Source organism: Salvelinus fontinalis, chromosome 2, assembly GCF_029448725.1.
Source record: "Salvelinus fontinalis isolate EN_2023a chromosome 2, ASM2944872v1, whole genome shotgun sequence".
Taxonomy (NCBI): domain Eukaryota; kingdom Metazoa; phylum Chordata; class Actinopteri; order Salmoniformes; family Salmonidae; genus Salvelinus; species Salvelinus fontinalis.
The window spans coordinates 7,643,122-7,664,012 of NC_074666.1; the positions used below are offsets into that span (position 1 = coordinate 7,643,122).

The following is a 20,891-nucleotide window of genomic DNA, read 5'->3' on the forward strand; positions in this document are numbered from 1 at the left end:
GCCAGGTCTGCCTATGTGCACACCGCCCGAGAAAAATTAGGTGGAAACTGAGCTGCACTTCCTAACCTCCTGCCAAATGTATGACCACGTTAGAGACACATATTTCCCACAGATCACACAGACCCACAAAGAATTTGAAAACAAATAAACATTGATAAACTCCTATATCTGTTTGGTGAAATAGCGCAGTGTGTAATCACAGCAGCAAGATGTGTGGCCCGTTGCCATGAGAAAAGGTCAACCAGTGGAACACAAACAACATTGTAAATACAACCAATATTCATCTGTTTATTTATTTTCCTTTTCATACTTCAACTATATGCACACTGTACAAAGCCAATAATATAACAATTAAAATGTCTATATTATTTGCCAACTTTTGTGAGTGTAATGTTTACAAATGTTTCCCTTGTTTATTTCCCTCTTGTTTATTGTCTACTGTCTATTCTAAGCCCTTTGAATTGAATTGAGAGGTATATAGGTGGGGAGGTAGCGAGAGAGAGGGGTAAAGGTAGAGAGAAGTAGAGAGAGAGAGGGGTAGAGAGAGAGGGAGAGAGAAGTAGAGAGAGAGGGGTAGAGAGAGGGAGAGAGAAGTAGAGAGAGAGAGGGGTAGAGAGAGGGAGGGGTAGAGAGAGAGGGAGAGAGAAGTAGAGAGAGAGGGGTAGAGAGAGGGAGAGAGAAGTAGAGAGAGAGAGGGGTAGAGAGAGAGGGAGAGAGAAAAGTAGAGAGAGAGGGGTAGAGAGAGAGGGAGAGAGAGAAGTAGAGAGAGAGGGGTAGAGAGAGGGAGAGAGAGATGGGTAGAGGGAGAGAGAGAGAGGGGTAAAGAGAGGGAGAGAGAGAGAGGGGTAGAGAGAGGGAGGGGTAGAGAGAGGGAGAGAGAGAGAGGGGTAGAGAGGGAGGGGTAGAGAGAGGGAGAGAGAGAGAGAGGGGTAGAGAGAAGTAGAGAGAGGGGTAGAGAGAAGTAGAGAGAGGGGTAGAGAGAGGGAGAGAGAGACGGGTAGAGAGAGAGAGGGGTAGAGAGAGGGAGAGAGAAGTAGAGAGAGAGGGGTAGAGAGAGGGAGAGAGAGAGAGGGGTAAAGAGAGAGAGGGGTAAAGGTAGAGAGAAGTAGAGAGAGAGAGGGGTAGAGAGAGAGAGAGAGAGATGGGTAGAGGGAGAGAGATAGAGAGAGAGAGAGAGAGAGAGGGGTAGAGAGAGAGAGGGGTAGAGAGAGAGAGGGGTAGAGAGAGGGAGAGAGAGAGAGAGAGAGAGAGGGGTAGAGAGAAGTAGAGAGAGAGGGGAGAGAGAGGGAGGGGTAGAGAGATGGAGAGAAGAGAAGTAGAGAGGGAGAGAGAAGTAGAGAGGGAGAGAGAAGTAGAGAGGGAGAGAGTAGAGAGGGAGAGAGAAGTAGAGGGGGGAGGGGTAGAGAGAAAGAGAGAGAGGTAGAGAAAGAGAGATGGGTAGAGAAAGAGCGAGAGAGAGAGGGGTAGAGAGAAAGGTGGAGAGAGATAGAGAGAGAGGGGGGTAGAGAGAGGAAGAGAGGGGTGAACAGCTGACAGGGAGAGATATTTCCTCTCAACATGAATGTTTGGGCATGTGTGTGGGCAGCATGAGAAAAGTGCTGTCAGAGGTAAGAATCTGTTACTGTGAAAAGGGGTAGGAACTCTGGCTCCCCCTGCAGTTCATGATTTATACTGCAGTTAAATGTGTATGGAAGTGTAGTTTGGCGAAGGAAGACCAAGGCAACATGGAGCTAAACAACTCAATCACTGAATTACTTACTACTGGGCTTTCGTAAAGGTTATGTGCAAGTGTTGATGTCTCAGTCTGTCACCATCCCCGAATCTCTCTGTGTGTGTGTGTGTGTGTGTGTGTGTGTGTGTGTGTGTGTGTGTGTGTGTGTGTGTGTGTGTGTGTGTGTGTGTGTGTGTGTGTGTGTGTGTGTGTGTGTGTGTGTGTGTGTGTGTGTGTGTGTGTGTGTGACCTCACCGCCTCTTGGATCTCACAGCGGAAGACATGTATATGGAAGATCTCTGCATTGTAGTGGCTCTCTGTGAAGGCAAAGCAGTCAGTCTCAGGTGTGCCGTCATGACCACGCACACAGAACATGATCTTGTAGATGGGGTAACTGGCTATCTCTGTGCTTGTCTGGGGGTCCAGCAACCTGCAGACAAACAGGCAGGTAAGGTTATGGCTGTTATAGTTCAAAGTTAATTAGTAAAGGTAAAATATAGATTATATACAGCCTATATAGAGACAACACACAGATTATATACAGCCTATATAGAGACTACATACAGATTATATAGAGACTATACACAAGATTATATACAGCCTATATAGAGAATACATAGACTACATACAGATTATATACAGCCTATATAGAGACTACATACAGACTATACACAGATTATATACAGACGACATAGAGCCTATATAGAGACTACACACAGCCTATATAGAGACTATATAGAGACTACATACATATTATATGGAGACTATACACAAGATTATATACAGTATATTTAGAGACTAAATACATATTATATACAGCCTATATAGAGACTACATACAGATTATATTTAGCCTATATAGAGACTACATACAGATTATATACAGCCTATATAGAGACTATAGACAGATTATATACAGCCTATATAGAGACTAAATACAGCCTATATAGAGACTACATACAGACTATAGACAGATTATATACAGCCTATATAGAGACTAAATACAGATTATATACAGCCTAGAGACTACACACAGATTATATACAGCCTATACACAAGAATATATACAGCCTATATAGAGACTACATACAGATTATATACAGCCTATATAGAGACTACATACAGATTATATACAGCCTATATAGAGACTACATACAGATTATATACAGCCTATATAGAGACTACATACAGTTTATATAGAGACTATACACAAGATTATATACAGCCTATATAGAGCCAACATACAGACTATACACAGATTATATACAGACTATATTGAGCCTATATAGAGACTACATACAGCCTATATAGAGACTATATAGAGACTACATACATATTATATGGAGACTATACACAAGATTATATACAGCCTATATAGAGACTACATACAGACTATACACTGATTATATACAGACTACATAGAGCATATATAGAGACTACATACAGCCTATATATAGACTATATAGAGACTACATACATATTATATGGAGACTATACACAAGATTATATACAGCCTATATAGAGACTACATACAGACTATACACATATTATATACAGCCTATATAGAGACTACATACAGACTACATACAGCCTATATAGAGACTACAAACAGACGATATAGAGACTACATACAGATTATATACAGCCTATATACAGATTATATAGAGACTATACACAATATTATATACAGCCTATATAGAGACTACATACAGACTATACACATATTATATACAGCCTATATAGAGACTACATACAGACTACATACAGCCTATATAGAGACTACATAGATTATATAGAGACTACATACAGATTATATAAACTATACACAGCCTATATAGAGGTTATATCCAGCCTATATACAGATTATATCCAGATTATATAGAAACTATATAGAGATTAAATCCATCCTATTTCCAGCCAATATCCAGATTAAATACAGCCTATATCCAGCCTATATCCAGATTAAATACAGCCTATATCCAGCCAATATCCAGATTAAATACAGCCTATATCCAGCCAATATCCAGATTAAATACAGCCTATATCCAGCCTATATCCAGATTAAATACAGCCTATATCCAGCCTATATCCAGATTAAATACAGCCTATATCCAGATTAAATACAGCCTATATCCAGCCTATATCCAGATTAAATACAGCCTATATCCAGCCTATATCCAGATTAAATACAGCCTATATCCAAATTATATACATCCTATATCCAGATTATATCCAGATTAGAGGTCGACCGATTATGATTTTTCAACGCCGATACCGATTATTGGAGGACCAAAAAAAGCCGATACCAATGAAACGTCCGATATACACTGCTCAAAAAAATTAAGGGAACACTTAAACAACACAATGTAACTCCAAGTCAATCACACTACTGTGAAATCAAACTGTCCACTTAGGAAGCAACACTGATTGACAATAAATTTCACATGCTGTTGTGCAAATGGAATAGACAAACGGTGGAAATTATAGGCAATTAGCAAGACACCCCCAATAAAGGAGTGGTTCTGCAGGTGGTGACCACAGACCACTTCTCAGTTCCTATGCTTCCTGGCTGATGTTTTGGTCACTTTTGAATGCTGGCGGTGCTTTCACTCTAGTGGTAGCATGAGACGGAGTCTACAACCCACACAAGTGGCTCAGGTAGTGCAGCTCATCCAGGATGGCACATCAATGCGACCTGTGGCAAGAAGGTTTGCTGTGTCTGTCAGCGTGTCTTGCTAATTGCCTATAATTTCCACCTTTTGTCTATTCCATTTGCACAACAGCATGTGAAATTTATTGTCAATCAGTGTTGCTTCCTAAGTGGACAGTTTGATTTCACAGAAGTATGATTGACTTGGAGTTACATTGTGTTGTTTAAGTGTTCCCTTAATTTTTTTGAGCAGTATATATATATATATATATATATATATATATATATATATATATATATATATATATATATATATATGTAATAATGACAATTACAACAATACTGAATACTGAATTAACTTAACATAATACATAAATAAAATCAATTTAGTCTCAAATAAATAATATACATGTTCAATTTGGTTTAAATAATGCAAAACAGTGTTGGAGAAGAAAGTAAAAGTGCAAAATGCGCCATGTAAAAAAAATTACGTTTAAGTTCATTGCTCAGAACATATGAAAGCTGGTGGTTCAATATTCCCAGTTCTTCAATATTCCCAGTTCTTCAATATTCCCAGTTAAGAAGTTTTAGGTTGTAGTTATTATAGGAATTATGATTCGTCTACTATTTCTCTCTATACCATTTGTATTTCATATACCTTTGACTATTGGATGTTCTTATAGGCACTATAGTATTGCCAGCCTAATCTTGGGAGTTGATAGGCTTGAAGTCATAAACAGCGCTGTGTATCAAGCATTGCTAAGAGCTGCTGGCAAACGCAGTAAAGTGCTGTTTGAATGAATGCTTACGAGTCTGCTGCTGCCTACCACCACACAGTCAGACTGCTCTATCAAATATCAAATCATAGACTTAATTATAATATTACAAACACACAGAAATACGAGCCTTTGGTCATTAATATGGTCAAATCCGGAAACGATCATTTCGAAAGCAAAATGTTTATTCTTTCAGTGAAATACGGAACCGCTCCGTATTTTATCTAACGGGTGGCAACCCTTAGTCTAAATATTGCTGGTACATTGCACAACCTTTAATGTTATGTCATAATAATGTAAAATTCTGGCAAAATAGTTTGCAACGAGCCAGGCGGCCCAAATATATACCCTGGCTCTGTGTGTAATGAACGCAAGAGAAGTGACACAATTTCCCTAGTTAATATTGCCTGCTAACATGAATTTCTTTTAACTAAATATGCAGGTTTAAAAAATATATACTTCTGTGTATTGATTTTAAGAAAGGCATTGATGTTTATGGTTAGGTACATTCGTGCAACGATTGTGCTTTTTTCGAGAATGTGCTTATGTTAAATCATCCCCCGTTTGGCGAAGTAGGCTGTGATTCGATGATGAATTAACAGGCACCGCATTGATTATATGCAAAGCTAGTTAACCTAGTAATATCATCAACCATGTGTAGTTAACTAGTGATTATGTGAAGATTGTTTTTTATAAGATAAGTTTAATGCTAGCTAGCAACTCACCTTGGCTCCTTGCTGCACTTGCGTAACAGGTGGTCGACCTCTAATCCAGATTATATATATGACTCCCGAGTGACGCAGTGGTCTGAGGCACTGCATCTCAGTGCAAGAGGCAGTCCCTGGTTCGAATCCAGGCTGTATCACAACCAGCCGTGATTGGGAGTCCCATAGGGCGGCGCACAATTGGCCCAGTGTTGTCTGGGTTTGGCCGGGGTAGGCCGTCATTGTAAATAAGAATTTGTTCTTAACTGACTTGCCTGGTAAAATAAAGGTTCAATTTAAAAAAGGCTCCTGAACAGACTACATACAGAGTATATACAGACTACATACAGAGTATATACAGACTACATACAGAGTATATACAGACTACATACAGAGTACATACAGACTACATACAGAGTATATACAGACTACATACAGAGTATATACAGACTACATACAGAGTACATACAGACTACATACAGAGTACATACAGACTACATACAGAGTACATACAGACTACATACCCAAGTCACAGTCTGTTCTCTTTGCAACCGAACAGCAAGCGGTAACGGAGCACCAAATCTGGGACCAAAAAGCTCCTGAACAGCTTCAACCCCAAAGCCATAAGACTGTTGAACAGTTCATTAAATGGCTACCTGGACTTTATGCATTTCAGCCCTTACCTACATGTACATAGTACTTCAATCAATCACCTAACTAAACCTACATGTACATAGTACTTCAATCAATCACCCCAACAACCTCATACTCCAGTACACGGACTCGGTACCGGTACTCCTTGTATATAGCCTGTATATAGCCTCGTTACTGTATCTATTTGTTAATTTTGGTACTTTTTAACTGCATTGTTGGGAAAGGGCTTGTAAGTAAGTAGTTCACAGCAAACTCTACACTTGTTGTATTCAGCAATGTGAAAAAAAACATTTGATTAGATACAGACCACATACACACCTTATACCAGTGTTTCCTCTGCGTTCATTTAACTATGGCACTGCGCCACGGCAGAATCATTGCCGCCACACCAAAAGAAAATCCTACTTCTAAAGGACACTCGCTTTTTTTTTGTAAATAGATCATCCGTCTGGATTCAACACAGTTCTGGTGGTTATCTAGCTGTGTGAGCTGTGGCAGGCAGCCTGCCACTGGAGAAACACAGCACGCCACTGACCAGTGCTTAATACACGCTCTGAGGCGCCAAACACAATTCACTTGAATCACTTCAAAATGCACCTGCGTGAGAAACAGCTAGAAAGGTACGTTATCTTGTTTGTTTGACTAACGTTAGCTAGCCAATTACATAAGCTAGCTATAACCTAAAAACTCTTCTAGCATCATTCAGATCTATTATATTGCTGACACAATTTGTAACGGCAATTAGCTATCCAATTTGGACAAGTATGTTGATGATAGACACATGGTTAGCTAACGTTACTAGTCTAGCAAGTTAGCTAGCTAGTTTGTTTGGAACTGTATCAAGTGCAAGCAAGATTACATTTATCTGTCTTTGGCATGATTTTCTTTTTCTCAGATGAGTTTATTGAAATATTTCCAGCCACAGCAGTGAAAGAGAAAGGTGGAGGAGGGACAAGAGTGTCAGGTAACGTTAACTGAGCTAGCTAACGTCAAAACAGCCTGAATTAACTTTCTTTAGTTAGGCAACTCTTTAAAAGCATAAGCTATCATTTTTATAATAAGTGTATGGCTTACTTTACAAGACAGAGAAGAGGCAGAATCCTGGGAGTGAGGTAGGGATGCATGAGGGACAGAATGGAGCAGAGGAAAGGTGAGAGCCAGGAGTGGAGACGGAAGCAGAAAAGGAGAGGAGAGCAGAGAGAAGGAGAGAGCCAGGAGTGGAGACGGAAGCAGAAAAGGAGAGGAGAGCAGAGAGAAGGAGAGAGCCAGGAGTGGAGAGTGAAGCAGAAAAGGAGAGGAGAGCAGAGAGAAGGAGAGAGCCAGGAGTGGAGACGGAAGCAGAAAAGGAGAGGAGAGCAGAGAGAAGGAGAGAGCCAGGAGTGGAGACGGAAGCAGAAAAGGAGAGGAGAGCAGAGAGAAGGAGAGAGCCAGGAGTGGAGACGGAAGTAGAAAAGGAGAGGAGAGCAGAGAGAAGGAGAGAGCCAGGAGTGGAGACGGAAGCAGAAAAGGAGAGGAGAGCAGAGAGAAGGAGAGAGCCAGGAGTGGAGACGGAAGCAGAAAAGGAGAAGAGAGCAGAGAGAAGGAGAGAGCCAGGAGTGGAGACGGAAGTAGAAAAGGAGAAGAGAGCAGAGAGAAGGAGAGAGCCAGGAGTGGAGACGGAAGCAGAAAAGGAGAAGAGAGCAGAGAGAAGGAGAGAGCCAGGAGTGGAGACGGAAGCAGAAAAGGAGAAGAGAGCAGAGAGAAGGAGAGAGCCAGGAGTGGAGACGGAAGCAAAAAAGGAGAAGAGAGCAGAGAGAAGGAGAGAGCCAGGAGTGGAGACGGAAGCAGAAAAGGAGAGGAGAGCAGAGAGAAGGAGAGAGCCAGGAGTGGAGACGGAAGCAGAAAAGGAGAAGAGAGCAGAGAGAAGGAGAGAGCCAGGAGTGGAGACGGAAGCAAAAAAGGAGAAGAGAGCAGAGAGAAGGAGAGAGCCAGGAGTGGAGACGGAAGCAGAAAAGGAGAGGAGAGCAGAGAGAAGGAGAGAGCCAGGAGTGGAGACGGAAGCAGAAAAGGAGAGGAGAGCAGAGAAGGAGAAGAAAGAGGAGTAGATAAAAGGAGAGGAGGAGTAACGCCAAGTACGCACCACCGGCAAGCCGGATGGGACCACAGACACACACACAATATTCTCCGGTGTTGGTTTGTTTGGCAAGCAGTGCTGACCTGACGGTGCCCTCTGAGACGCCGGGCACAGATAGGGTGACATCCAGGGGTAGCTGGCACTGCCCTCTGAGGACGGTCATCATGCAGAGCGCTTCCACCTCACTGCGGGGGGCGTTGACCGAGGCACAGCCCAGGTAGGTCAGCTTATTGAAGACCACACTGTCCTCGTCTGGGATGGGTGTACTGGGGCTGCACTCTGATGACGACTCATCCCCTGTGGAAGTCAAAGGTCACACAGAGAGGGTCTAGTGAGAGGGAGAGACATCAGATTAACTCGGAATCCAAAATCTAACCGTAGACCCTACCCCTAGGACATTGGATATACAGAATTGATATTTCCACCCAGTCAATCAGAAGACAAGATGAAGCTATTACCGAGGTTGTGACATCTATCCAATCCTCTCATATCTACAGAAGTGTCTAAGGTGTAGAGGGACCCATCCAATCCTCTCATATCTACAGAAGTGTCTAAGGTGTAGAGGAGGGGCCCATCCAATCCTCTCATATCTACAGAAGTGTCTAAGGTGTAGAGGAGGGACCCATCCAATCCAGCCAGCTGGAGATTATTATTTTGCGGTAAAAGACACTCCAGGCCACTCTTGAATGTGTAGAAATAGATAGATAACCTTGTGCAAATGATAAGGGATCTATATATTTTCCAATATGAGCACTTTTTCTAGACCGCAAATAAATTTTGACAAACAAATCCGTAAACCCCGATGTGGCCCTTGAGCCAAAACGTTTCCCTACCCCCGGTGTAGGGGTTGATTTGGTATCCTTGAAATGACTCACCGCGGTACGATCGCTCATTTAGCTCGCTCTCCTGTGCACCTTGTGCGGATTGGACGGGCAGAACCATCTCAACTTTTGGCGGGGTGTTGAGGGGGTCGCTGAGGGGGTCAGGGCACGGTTGGGGCACGGACTGAAGTGGTACTGCTGTGGTGGGCTGGGACACATGGTCCCCCCCTCCCACCTGGTCTCCCCAGCCACCACCGCCACCCCCACCGCTCAGAATCTGGTCAGCTACAGAGGGGTCCATCAGAACATCCTCCAACTCCTTCTGCAACTGCTGCTCACTGCCGTTCCCCACAATCTGTTGTCACACACACACACGGTCAGGCGGATGGACGCACACAGACGGACACAGACCGTCAGATGGGCGGACGGACACACACGAACAGACAGAGAATCCCAGAGCCAGACACACACATACACACACACACACACAGATACGGTCAAAATACAAGGTTCATTATCATTCATCAAGCTACCTAAGAAACAGTTCATTAACCTCAGTAACTTTTTTCCTCCCCAATTAACTGAATGGCTAGGTTTAACATGTTATACTGATCTTGAGATTCTCTCCAAGTGATTGACAAGGGAATTGAGAGGGAAAAGAGACTTATCAAACAGAGGAAGTAACAGGTGATTAGTATGTGAATTAATTTAGTATTGTGAATCCATTAGATCACTACAGGTGGGTTAACAAGTGTCTAGATACTACTTCTGGTATGTCTGTTTATAAATTGTAGCCTATCGAAGAAGAGAAAGCACATTCTCACTATCTACAGGTGCCAAGTTCATCGAGCTGACAGAAGCTAAGCAAAAGAGGACATTACAGTAACAGAGGGGCACAAAAACTGCAACACCAACTAGTGAAGACTGCGAAGCATAGTTCTCAGCCTACAGCAGAAGTATAACAGCGCATCACACCCTAAAGTGGCGGACAAGGCTGCAAGAGGAGGGAGGGGTGGCTGGGTGACTGACTGGGGGTCTGGCCCTAAAGCCCGGGACTGATAGCTAGAACAAGAACTTGCTCCAGAGCAACTGAGCTAGCTGCTACCTCATCATAAGACAATCTAGGGCCTTCAAGTCATTCAACAGCCAATCAAAAACACTTAGAGCCTCACCGAGCACAGACAGTGTCACCACAGAATCACAGCACAGAGTGAGAAAAAGAGATATAAACTGACCTTAAAGCTGACCCCTTCCTCAGAAATCACCTGCGTAACAAACAACACATTTAGACACAATGTGCTACATCCCTCTACCTAGTGGGCTTGGGGAGAAGTGACTGGAACATCAGGGAAGTTTATTTTCTAATCAATTCTGCTGATTAATAGATATGGTGAGGATGTGTACAGTTGGAGTTGAAACTTGTGAGTTTAAATTTTAACATTCCTTAGGCTAGTCTAAATATCTTCTATCTCAACCCAAGGAAATTGAGTAGACTGAGTAGCCTGCCCCTGAATAGCTGGGTATTGTCATTTCAGTAGTCCACTAGCACCACCTGCTGGTGAAGTCAGAGCACTACATCATCCCAAGATGGGTCTGTCCAGAGGCACCAAGTAAAGTAAAACATTTAAGGGTAAACTAACATGAACATAAATGTTAACAAACATATATATGTATATATTTGTGTGTGTGTATATATATAAACAATTGTTGGAAAAATTACTTGTGTCATGCACAAAGTAGATGTCCTAACCGACTTGCCAAAACTATAGTTTATCAACAAAAAATTTGTGGAGTGGTTGAAAAACGAGTTTTAATGACTCCAACCTAAGTGTATGTAAACTTCCGACTTCAACTGTAATAATATATATGTGTGTGTGTGTATATATATATATATATATATATATATATATATATATATATATATATATATATATATATATATATATATACACACACATATATATTATTACAGTTGAAGTCGGAAGTTTACATACAGAAAATGATAATTTTGCAGTGGTCTCTTGACTTTTTCCAGAGCTGTATATATATATATATATATATATATATATATATATATATATATATATATATATATATATATATATACACTTCTGTATATATATATATATATATATATATATATATATATATATATGTGGCTGGGATGTGGCCTACAGCCTGATAACACGTACAGTATGATATCACTGGGATGTGGCCTACAGACTGATAAACTGTACAGTATGAGTGTTTGTTAGGACGGAGAGTGAGAGTGAGTGAGAGTGAGAGAGAGAGAAAGAAATAAGAGCGAAAGAAAAAGAGAGATAGGAGAGAGAAAGAAAGAAAGAGAGAAAGAAAAAGAGAGAAAGAAAAAGTGCGAGAGAGATGAAAATCTTAAATGGAGAATAATTCCCCCACCCAGCCCAGGCAACCTAACACCATAAAGACACACAGGATTGATGAATCTCCTGAATGTCTGCCCTCAGCAGCTTCCTCCAAAGACATACATAGACTACAGTGTATTCATGTTTATTTACAGTACATCATTGGCTTCCTCTCCTCTTAATGGATGTGCTGTACTGACACTGTAAATATAGGCTAATGAAAATGTACTGTTGGCTAGTTTTCCTTTTGACAGTTCCATTTGACAGCATAAAATGGTTCAGACCCACATGAACAGTAGGGCTGGCACAACTGCTCTATAACCGTGTAACCGACGGTTATGGATAAATAACCAGCATAACCCCCCCAAAAAACATTATCTCTAACCCCCCCCCCAAAGAACTGCTGGCTGAAGACGGGATGGCCGGTCATTCATGTGGTTGAGTCCGTTTCTGCGATAACATGGACTCGTAACAACGTGATGAAACTTTGTTGCCCCTTGCTGAAACAAGCAAGGTGTTGTAGCAAACGATGAATAGAATGGGCTTGGAACATCTAACCCTGGCAATTTGACTGGTAAACTCATGGCTACCCTGGTATTGTGATGCAATCATTTCCATGGTAATGGAGAATTTCATTCAAATGATTTTAACTGATGTGGCTCATGCAATGAGTATATTATTTTGTAATGTCAGTTGAGTTGAATGGTGCATCTGCAGTAGCTCGTGAGGGACTTAGGGGCCAAGAAAAATGTATTCAGCCTCCTGAGGTTGAAGAGGCGCTGCTGTTGCACCTTCTTCACCACGCCGTCTGTGTGAAGTGACCATTTCAGGTTGTCAGTGATGTGCATGCAGAGGGACTTGTGGAATAATCTCCAGAACTCTGAAATGTGATGATTTGGTGCCTCTAGGGCAATTCAGACGGCTCATTGAGGACATTTCTACTGAAGAATGTGTTGGTTTTCTATACTTCTGTTTATTATCTCTGTTTAGTTTTCAAAGTTGTATTTATTCATTTCACCCTTATTTTACCAGGTATGTTGACTGAGAACACATTCTCATTTACCGCAACAACCTGGGGAATAGTTACAGGGGAGAGGAGGGGGATGAATGAGCCAATTGGAAGCTGGGGATGATTAAGTGACCATGATGGTATGAGGGACAGATTGGGAATTTAGCCAGGACACCGGGGTTAACACCCCTACTCTTATGATAAGTACCATGGGATCTTTAGTGACCACAGAAAGTCAGGACACCCGTTTAACGTCCCATCTGAAAGACAGCACCCTACACAGGACAATGTCCCCAATCACTTATAGTGTATTGATGTGTATATTTTTGTGCATATTTGTGTAATTACAGGGCTCATATGTCAAAGAGACCTTGGTCTCAGCATGACTCCTTGTCAAAATAAATGTTACATTCAAAAAACTCCATCCCTGCATTGCTTAGGCCTACACCACCTACCCAGGAAGTTCAGCTCTACAGTGCAAACATCACAGGGTTAGGTAGGGGCCAAAGAAGTAGCCTGGTCCCAGATCTGTTAGTGCATGTCTACTCCACTTGTCATTGACAATGTTTGGCATGACAATTTTCATAAAGAGTTGGAGAGCAGCAACAGACTGGCACCCAGGCTAAAGGTGAAAGGTTGTGAGTGAATTAGACCCGGGCACGTTAGAGTTCTGTCCACTCACCTAGGTACTCCTTCTTTTGTCTTACCTTCAGTCCTGTCTTTTCGTCATCGCTACCGTTATTAATGGAGGAGCCTGGGGTGTCGTCCCCCAGCCGCGACACCAGCACAAAGTCCTCACTGTTCAGGGTGGACACTGAGTCGGACGACACGCTAATTTTCCCCACCGAGGCCTTGTCATCCATGACAGCTAAACCAAGCCAGACGCATGAATGGAGGGGAAATGAGTAAAATCACCTAGAAAGGAAAAGGAAAAACAAAAATAAAAGTAATGATGAAATGAGGCCGATATTGTGAATAACATTTATTATTTAACCTCAAGAAAAACAGTAGGGGAAGTATCAAGAACTCCTACAGGGAGCATTGAGGTTGAGCTTGTGCAGTTACACATAAGCACCTGATGGTGGCAGCAGTGAGCTAGTACTTTTGTTGAAATAAGAGGAAAAGGACAGTTTGAGAGAGAGAGGGGGAAGGATAAAGGCAGAAAGAGGAAAGTGGATGAGAAATGGAGAAAGAAAGCAGAGAGAGGGAAGAAAATAAGAAGATCCATATTTTGCATTGAAAGTTGAGTCATTCATTTCAGTAAAGTATAATATAAAACTTGTCATCTGCAAAGTAAGAGAACGCAAGGTACAGTTTTAGCCATGGTGATGCAAAATCAAGTGTCATACAATACAAAGCCAATGTGTGTGTGGATATGAGGGAGGTAAGCTGGGACATGGGCGGGGCACGCCTCTAGGTGCACTTGTCAGAAACATCCCCTCCATCACAGTAGTGCTGTTAAAGAGATTCACTGGTACTTTTGTACACTTTTTAGCCACTAGTTCTGAAAGTAATGCTCACAAGCCAAAAAAGTGGGAGCCGAAAATTGCTTAGTATATCACATATATGCAGATATGTGCACCATGTCATTGCTCTGTCTCTCGCTCTGCTGTGTGTCACGCAAATGGCGAGGGGCTGAATGTCACTGGCTGGAACTCGAATGTCTAAGGGGCTGGGCCACATTGGGGAAAATGTAGGGAAAATGGCGGCGCACAGCTAACAGTAAACATAATTGAGTTAAGACCGTAATTATGCTCATAGATTATACATGTATGAACTACACATTGACACATCCAGCCCAAATCGGGAGGTTTAAAACAAATAAAAAGTTAACTTACTTGTCACCAAAGTTCCCGAGCATGTCTTTAATGCAAAATTTGGCCTTCATCAACTCCATGGCAATATTCAAATAAGAAACAAACTCAGCCTATTATAGGCTTACTGTACACATTGACTGTTCTTTGGTTCACCTCCATCTTAATGCAGGACTGTTCAAAAGCACCAGTACTCTGTAATACTATTTGAGAAGGTCCTGCACACTCATTTCCTAGGAGGCAAAGGTCCAGATAGATGTTTCCATTTATCAGTGTAGTAAACAAAAAACTTGAGACTACAGTACCAGTCAAAAGTTTGGACACACCTACTCATTCAAGAGTTTTTCTTTATTTTTACTATTTTCTACATTGTAGAATAATAGTGAAGACATCAAAACTATGAAATAACACATATGGAATGTATTTAATATTTTATATTCTTCAAAGTATTCACCCTTTGGCTGACTTGCCTAGTTAAATAAATGTTAAATTTGCCTTGATGACAGCTTAGCACACTCTTGACATTCCCTCAACCAGCTTCATGAGGTAGTCACCTGGAATGCATTTAAATGAACAGCGCTGCGGTATGACCGTATTACCGCCACACCGGAGGTCACGAGTCATAAAGGCAGTTAAATTCCACATGACCATTTAGTCACGGTAATTAGGCTTCTCCAAGCTCTGATGGTCATTAGTATCCTACCAAACTGCCTGGTACTCAGCACTCTATTGTCCCTCTAATGACTCTGACATCAATGCAAATGTAATCGAAATCTAATCAAACACTTCATTACATTACAGTCATTTAGCAGACGCTCTTATCCAGAGCGACTTACAAATTGGAAAGTTCATACATATTCATCCTGGTCCCCCTGTGGGAATTGAACCCTGGTCCCCCCGTGGGAATTGAACCCACAACCTTGGCGTTGCAAGCGCCATGCTCTACCAACTGAGCCACACGGGACCTTCATGAGAGCTCATGTTGCACAACATTTCTATAGGCTATGTAATTGCGGGAGAAAACAGAGTGATGGCCTCTTAAAAAGAGGAGAATTCTATCAGCTTTCTATAGGCTAGGGCTACTATGTTTATTTCTCAACTCTCCAAATATTAAGCACATTGCTTACATTTACAACAGGAGTATTCCTACCTGGCTGGCATGAAAATAAACCACGGGGAAAAGCGGTCTCCATTTGCTATTTAAGTGCATTGATGACATAGATTTTTCCCCCTGCTTCGATACAGGTATTTGATAATAGTCCATTCTAAATCAAAACAAATGTCACATAAATTATTTAGTATATTTAAAGACAAGATTAAATCAAGAATAGTTTGATGGGTGACAATTTTAGCCTATCACTTGTGAGTTGTATATTATCACTTGTGAATGATGCCCAACATAAGAAACAATGCCTTTTTTGTGACTTGTTTCAAATCATAGTCACACACCTCATGTAGCCTAGCACATAGGCCTATATGTTTTAATAGGGTTAGTCACACACCTCATGTAGCCTAGCCCATAGGCCTATATGTTTTAATAAGGTTAGTCACACACCTCATGTAGCCTAGCCCATAGGCCTATATGTTTTAATAAGGTTAGTCACACACCTCATGTAGCCTAGCCCATAGGCCTATATGTTTTAATAAGGTTAGTCACACACCTCATGTAGCCTAGCCCATAGGCCTATATGTTTTAATAAGGTTAGTCACACACCTCATGTAGCCTAGCCCATAGGCCAATATGTTTTAATAAGGTTAGTCACACACCTCATGTAGCCTAGCCCATAGGCCTATATGTTTTAATAAGGTTAGTCACACACCTCATGTAGCCTAGCCCATAGGCCAATATGTTTTAATAAGGTTAGTCACACACCTCATGTAGCCTAGCCCATAGGCCTATATGTTTTAATAAGGTTAGTCACACACCTCATGTAGCCTAGCCCATAGGCCAATATGTTTTAATAAGGTTAGTCACACACCTCATGTAGCCTAGCCCATAGGCCTATATGTTTTAATAAGGTTTGTATCACAACTAAAGTGACAAAATAACTTCTTAAAATTAAGCACATTAATCCACTTTACAAGGGGTGTAGAGCCTAACTGGCATTCATAAGCAGCATGTGAGTTTCAAGTTTGGGGAAGATAATTTTCACCAAAAAAATGCACCGTTATAATAAAAGCATTACATGCATAATTGCATTTTGCGGTCACTTTTGATCATGGTGTTTTCCTGCTAATGGAACATTCCTACTTTGAAGAATCTCGAGCAGCAGGTAGCCTAGTGGTTAGAGCGTTGGACTAGTAACCGGAAGGTTGCTAGATCAAATCACAGAGCTGACAAGGTAAAAATCTGTCATTCTGCCCCTGAACAAGGCAGTTAACCCACTGTTCCTAGGCAGTCATTGAAAATAAGAATTTGTTCTTAACTGACTTGCCTAGTTAAATAAAAGGTCATTTTTATATATTTTTAAATCTCAAATATATTTGGATTGTTTGACATCTTTTTGGTTACTACATGATTCCATGTGTTATTTCAGTATTGATGTCTTCACTATTATTCCATAATGTAGAAAATAGTAAAAATAAAGAAAAACCCTTGAATGAGTCGGTGTTCTAAACGTTTGACTGTATGTGTGCTCTCTAAGGTCAGTCAGTGAAAACTGCCAGGGCACGACAACATTTACAAATTGCACCTTTTGCATTCTACTATTACAACTCAACAGCAGAAAGTTGAAAGCCTGAATGAGTTCCTAAAAAAAAAGAAGTTGAATTATTTTTAAGTCAGGACCCGCAGTCCGTATTGATCCCGTTCTGGGTCCGGACCGCGGTCCGTATTGATCCCGTTCTGGGTCCGGACCGCGGTCCGTATTGATCCCGTTCTGGGTCCGGACCGCGGTCCGTATTGATCCGGTTCTGGGTCCAGACTGCGGTCCGTCACTTGCGTGATGTATTGGTGTCTCTACCTTCTTGCCATTTGTAGTGTTGTCTGTGCCCAACCATGTTTGTACCACGTTTTGGGCTGCTACAATGTTGTGCTGCTGCCATGTGTTGCTATCATGTTATTGTCATGTTGTGTTGCTACCAGGCTGTGTTGTCATCTTAGGTCTCTCTTTATGTAGTGTTGTTACTCTTGTCGTGGTGTGTGTTTTGTCCTATATTATTATTTAATTTATTTTTAACACCTCATCACATGATCCCTCTGACACCCCATCACAACAGGGCTGTGACTGTAATACCTACTCTAACCAATACAAATATTTACTTGACCAGCAAGGAATTATTGCCCCAAATATATTCAAACACTAGGCCTACATACTAATTTGCTGGCAAATATGTAAGTCACACAACTTAAGTACCACTTTCAAAGATCCCCAGGGAACTGACCCACCATTTGATTCCTCGGAGTCTGGTAGCTAATGAAGGCCTAATGAAAGCCATGTGATGTTTGAAAGGAGCCTTTTCTCACACAGCCTGCCAGGTTAACATGGCTGCTGATTTCTCTAGCAGGAAGAGGGGAGGAGGTAGAGAGATGCCAGCTACACGTAAAGGAAAAGGAGAATGGAGGGAAACAGAGCAGAGAAAGAGAAGGGATGTAACAGGAAGAAAAGCGCACCAGAAGGTTTTGGCAGAGGGTCAGGAACCATACAGCAAGCTATACTTGGATCCTTCCCAATAATGGAGGAATAGGAGGAACAAACATGGGAGCAGTTCAATAACACACTCAAATCCAACAGGGGGCAATTCCACAGTAACAGTGACACTGAGACTTTAAAATGTATGTCAAACAAAAAAACAATGATTGCAAAGTTAAACCAACCATATAACTCTGTGCACAAGGACTACATTGAACAATTTCCACAAAAACACATTTACTGAAAGAACAGTGCAGATGCAAAGTATTTCAACTGAATGACGGCACTAACAGCACAAACCATCATTCTGGATTCAACAGGTTATTTCAACTGAATGACGGCACTAACAGCACAAACCATCATTCTGGATTCAACAGGCTATTTCAACTGAATGACGGCACTAACAGCACAAACCATCATTCTGGATTCAACAGGCTATTTCAACTGAATGACGGCACTAACAGCACAAACCATCATTCTGGATTCAACAGGTTATTTCAACTGAATGACGGCACTAACAGCACAAACCATCATTCTGGATTCAACAGGTTATTTCAACTGAATGACGGCACTAACAGCACAAACCATCATTCTGAATTTAAACAGGTGACTAGTTCAAAAATGCATGAAAGTAAAGCATGGTTGGGGTTTTTATTCTGAGCTGTTGAGACTCCTTTCTTGAATTTAGCCAAATTTGATGCAGCTTTGGTTTTCTAGGACAGCTAGGGAGCTGGTCATATGGCATTTTAGGGCCATCAAGACCTCACTTTTAACCTTTATTTTGAGCCTTTCCAGAATTGAGAATTACACCAACAATGAAAGCAATTGTCTGAGGATGGTGCTGGACCATCTGATATAAAAAGAACAAGGGAACAGTTCGTCACAAGTCATGATTGTCTTGGACACAAGGCTCTAGGCATAACCACCACTCACCAACCACATTGTTACATCATAGACACTGACAACACTTCCTTCAAAATGAACACAAAGTGGCTCGGTGCCTAATTATTTTCAAGTCACACACATAGACACAGAGATGCCAAAGATTTTAATAACTAACCCAAAATAGACCAGATCCTGTCGTTTCCAATCGGAGCAAATTAATCAAAGTGGGCAGAACAAACAAGGAAGTGGGCAGAGCCAAGCACAAGCTAGTGAGATCCTATTGGCGCATTCTAGCATTTAATTGCATATTTCCATTAGGGAACGCCTACTCTAAAGTGTGCGTGTGCAATAACTCAATTCATCCTGGCACTTTGGGTGAAATCCATCTGGCTCCATCTTGTCCCACTGCCGGATACTGGGCTTCCTCATCACCATATCTGGTAGTGAGTGGAAACGCCAACCGGATGCTTCACCCTTATACATCGGGTGAAATATCTGTGGAGATATTGTAGATGCACCCAGGCAGAAATTCAACACACACAGTATATGTTTGCTTATTAAAATCCCCATTAGCTTTTACAGGAGCAGCAGCTACTCTTCCTGGGGTCCAAGTATGGGACAGTTAGACAGTCACGTGCATGAACGGACAATCAGACTGGAACACACGATACACTGGCTGAAACTGGAAAAACAAACCACTTTAATAGTTGCACTGACACATTTACACAAGAAGATGTTGTTTCATGTTGGTGTCTCACACCCTGACACCCTGCTCTGTTCCCCTGCACCCAGCTCCTTATAAAGGCTGTTTTGTCAAGGCTTTCCCTCTCCCTCTCTGAACTGAAACAAGCTGCTGATGTTTCCTCCCTCCGTCTCTCCCCTTCATCTATCTCTCTCTCTCTCTCTGTCTCTTCCCTCCCCTACATCTATCCCTCCGTCTCTCCCCTACATCTATCTCTCTCGCTCTCTCTTCCCACCATCTCTCCCCTACATCTATCTCTCTGTCTCTTCCCTCCGTCTCTCCCCTACATCTATCTCTCTGTCTCTTCCCTCCGTCTCTCCCCTACATCTATCTCTCTGTCTCTTCCCTCCGTCTCTCCCCTACATCTATCTCTCTCTCTCTCTTCCCTCCGTCTCTCCCCTACATCTACCTCTCTGTCTCTTCCCTCCGTCTCTCCCCTACATCTATCTCTCTTCCCTTCGTCTCTCCCCTACATCTATCTCTCTCTCGGTCTCTTCCCTCTGTCTCTCCCCTACATCTATCTCTCTCTGTCTCTTCCCTCTGTCTCTCCCCTACATCTATCTCTCTCTCTCTCTCTGTCTCTTCCCTCTGTCTCTCCCCTACATCTATCTCTCTCTCTCTGTCTCTTCCCTCTGTCTCTCCCCTACATCTATCTCTCTCTCTCTGTCTCTTCCCTCTGTCTCTCCTCTACATCTATCTCTCTCTCCCCGTCTCTCCTCTACATCTATCTCTCTCTCTCTCTCTCTGTCTCACTCTCGAATCAATATATGGAAAGAAAGCAAATGGGGGTTATTCTGATTGCCAAGCTGATGCATCAAGAACCAGTTTCTGTCTTCTGTTCTGTAGGCTTAGCTGTTGTCATGTCAGCTGTATCTCACCATGACAACACCATCTATCTATCCCTTCAAAGAGACCATGTTAACATTTCTAGATGTTCAACATATTGACAAAAATGACTGGCTGGGCTGTTAATAAAGCCTCTCAGTGGTCATCAGTCAGT

General features: G+C 42.0%; 1 protein-coding gene and 1 non-coding gene across 4 annotated transcripts in view; both read right to left on the bottom strand.

Moving 5' to 3' along the window:
* Positions 1-20,891, bottom strand: part of LOC129811012 (rab GTPase-activating protein 1-like) — a 157,220-nt gene that overhangs the window by 133,909 nt on the left and 2,420 nt on the right. The window contains exons 2-6 of one of the 3 annotated variants that reach the window (XM_055862097.1): positions 13,526-13,733; positions 10,664-10,693; positions 9,483-9,783; positions 8,691-8,904; positions 1,967-2,141 (exon numbers count right to left, since the gene is read on the bottom strand). In XM_055862097.1, coding sequence (XP_055718072.1) covers positions 1,967-2,141; positions 8,691-8,904; positions 9,483-9,783; positions 10,664-10,693; positions 13,526-13,681 — 876 coding nt within the window. In that variant the 5' untranslated portion in view covers positions 13,682-13,733. Of the gene's footprint in view, positions 1-1,966; positions 2,142-8,690; positions 8,905-9,482; positions 9,784-10,663; positions 10,694-13,525; positions 13,734-20,891 lie in introns of those variants that run through there. The other 2 variants (XM_055862108.1, XM_055862116.1) reach the window with 2 other exon arrangements.
* trnaa-ugc (transfer RNA alanine (anticodon UGC)) lies at positions 15,522-15,598 on the bottom strand. Its single transcript has one exon. It is a non-coding gene; the product is annotated as a tRNA-Ala (tRNA).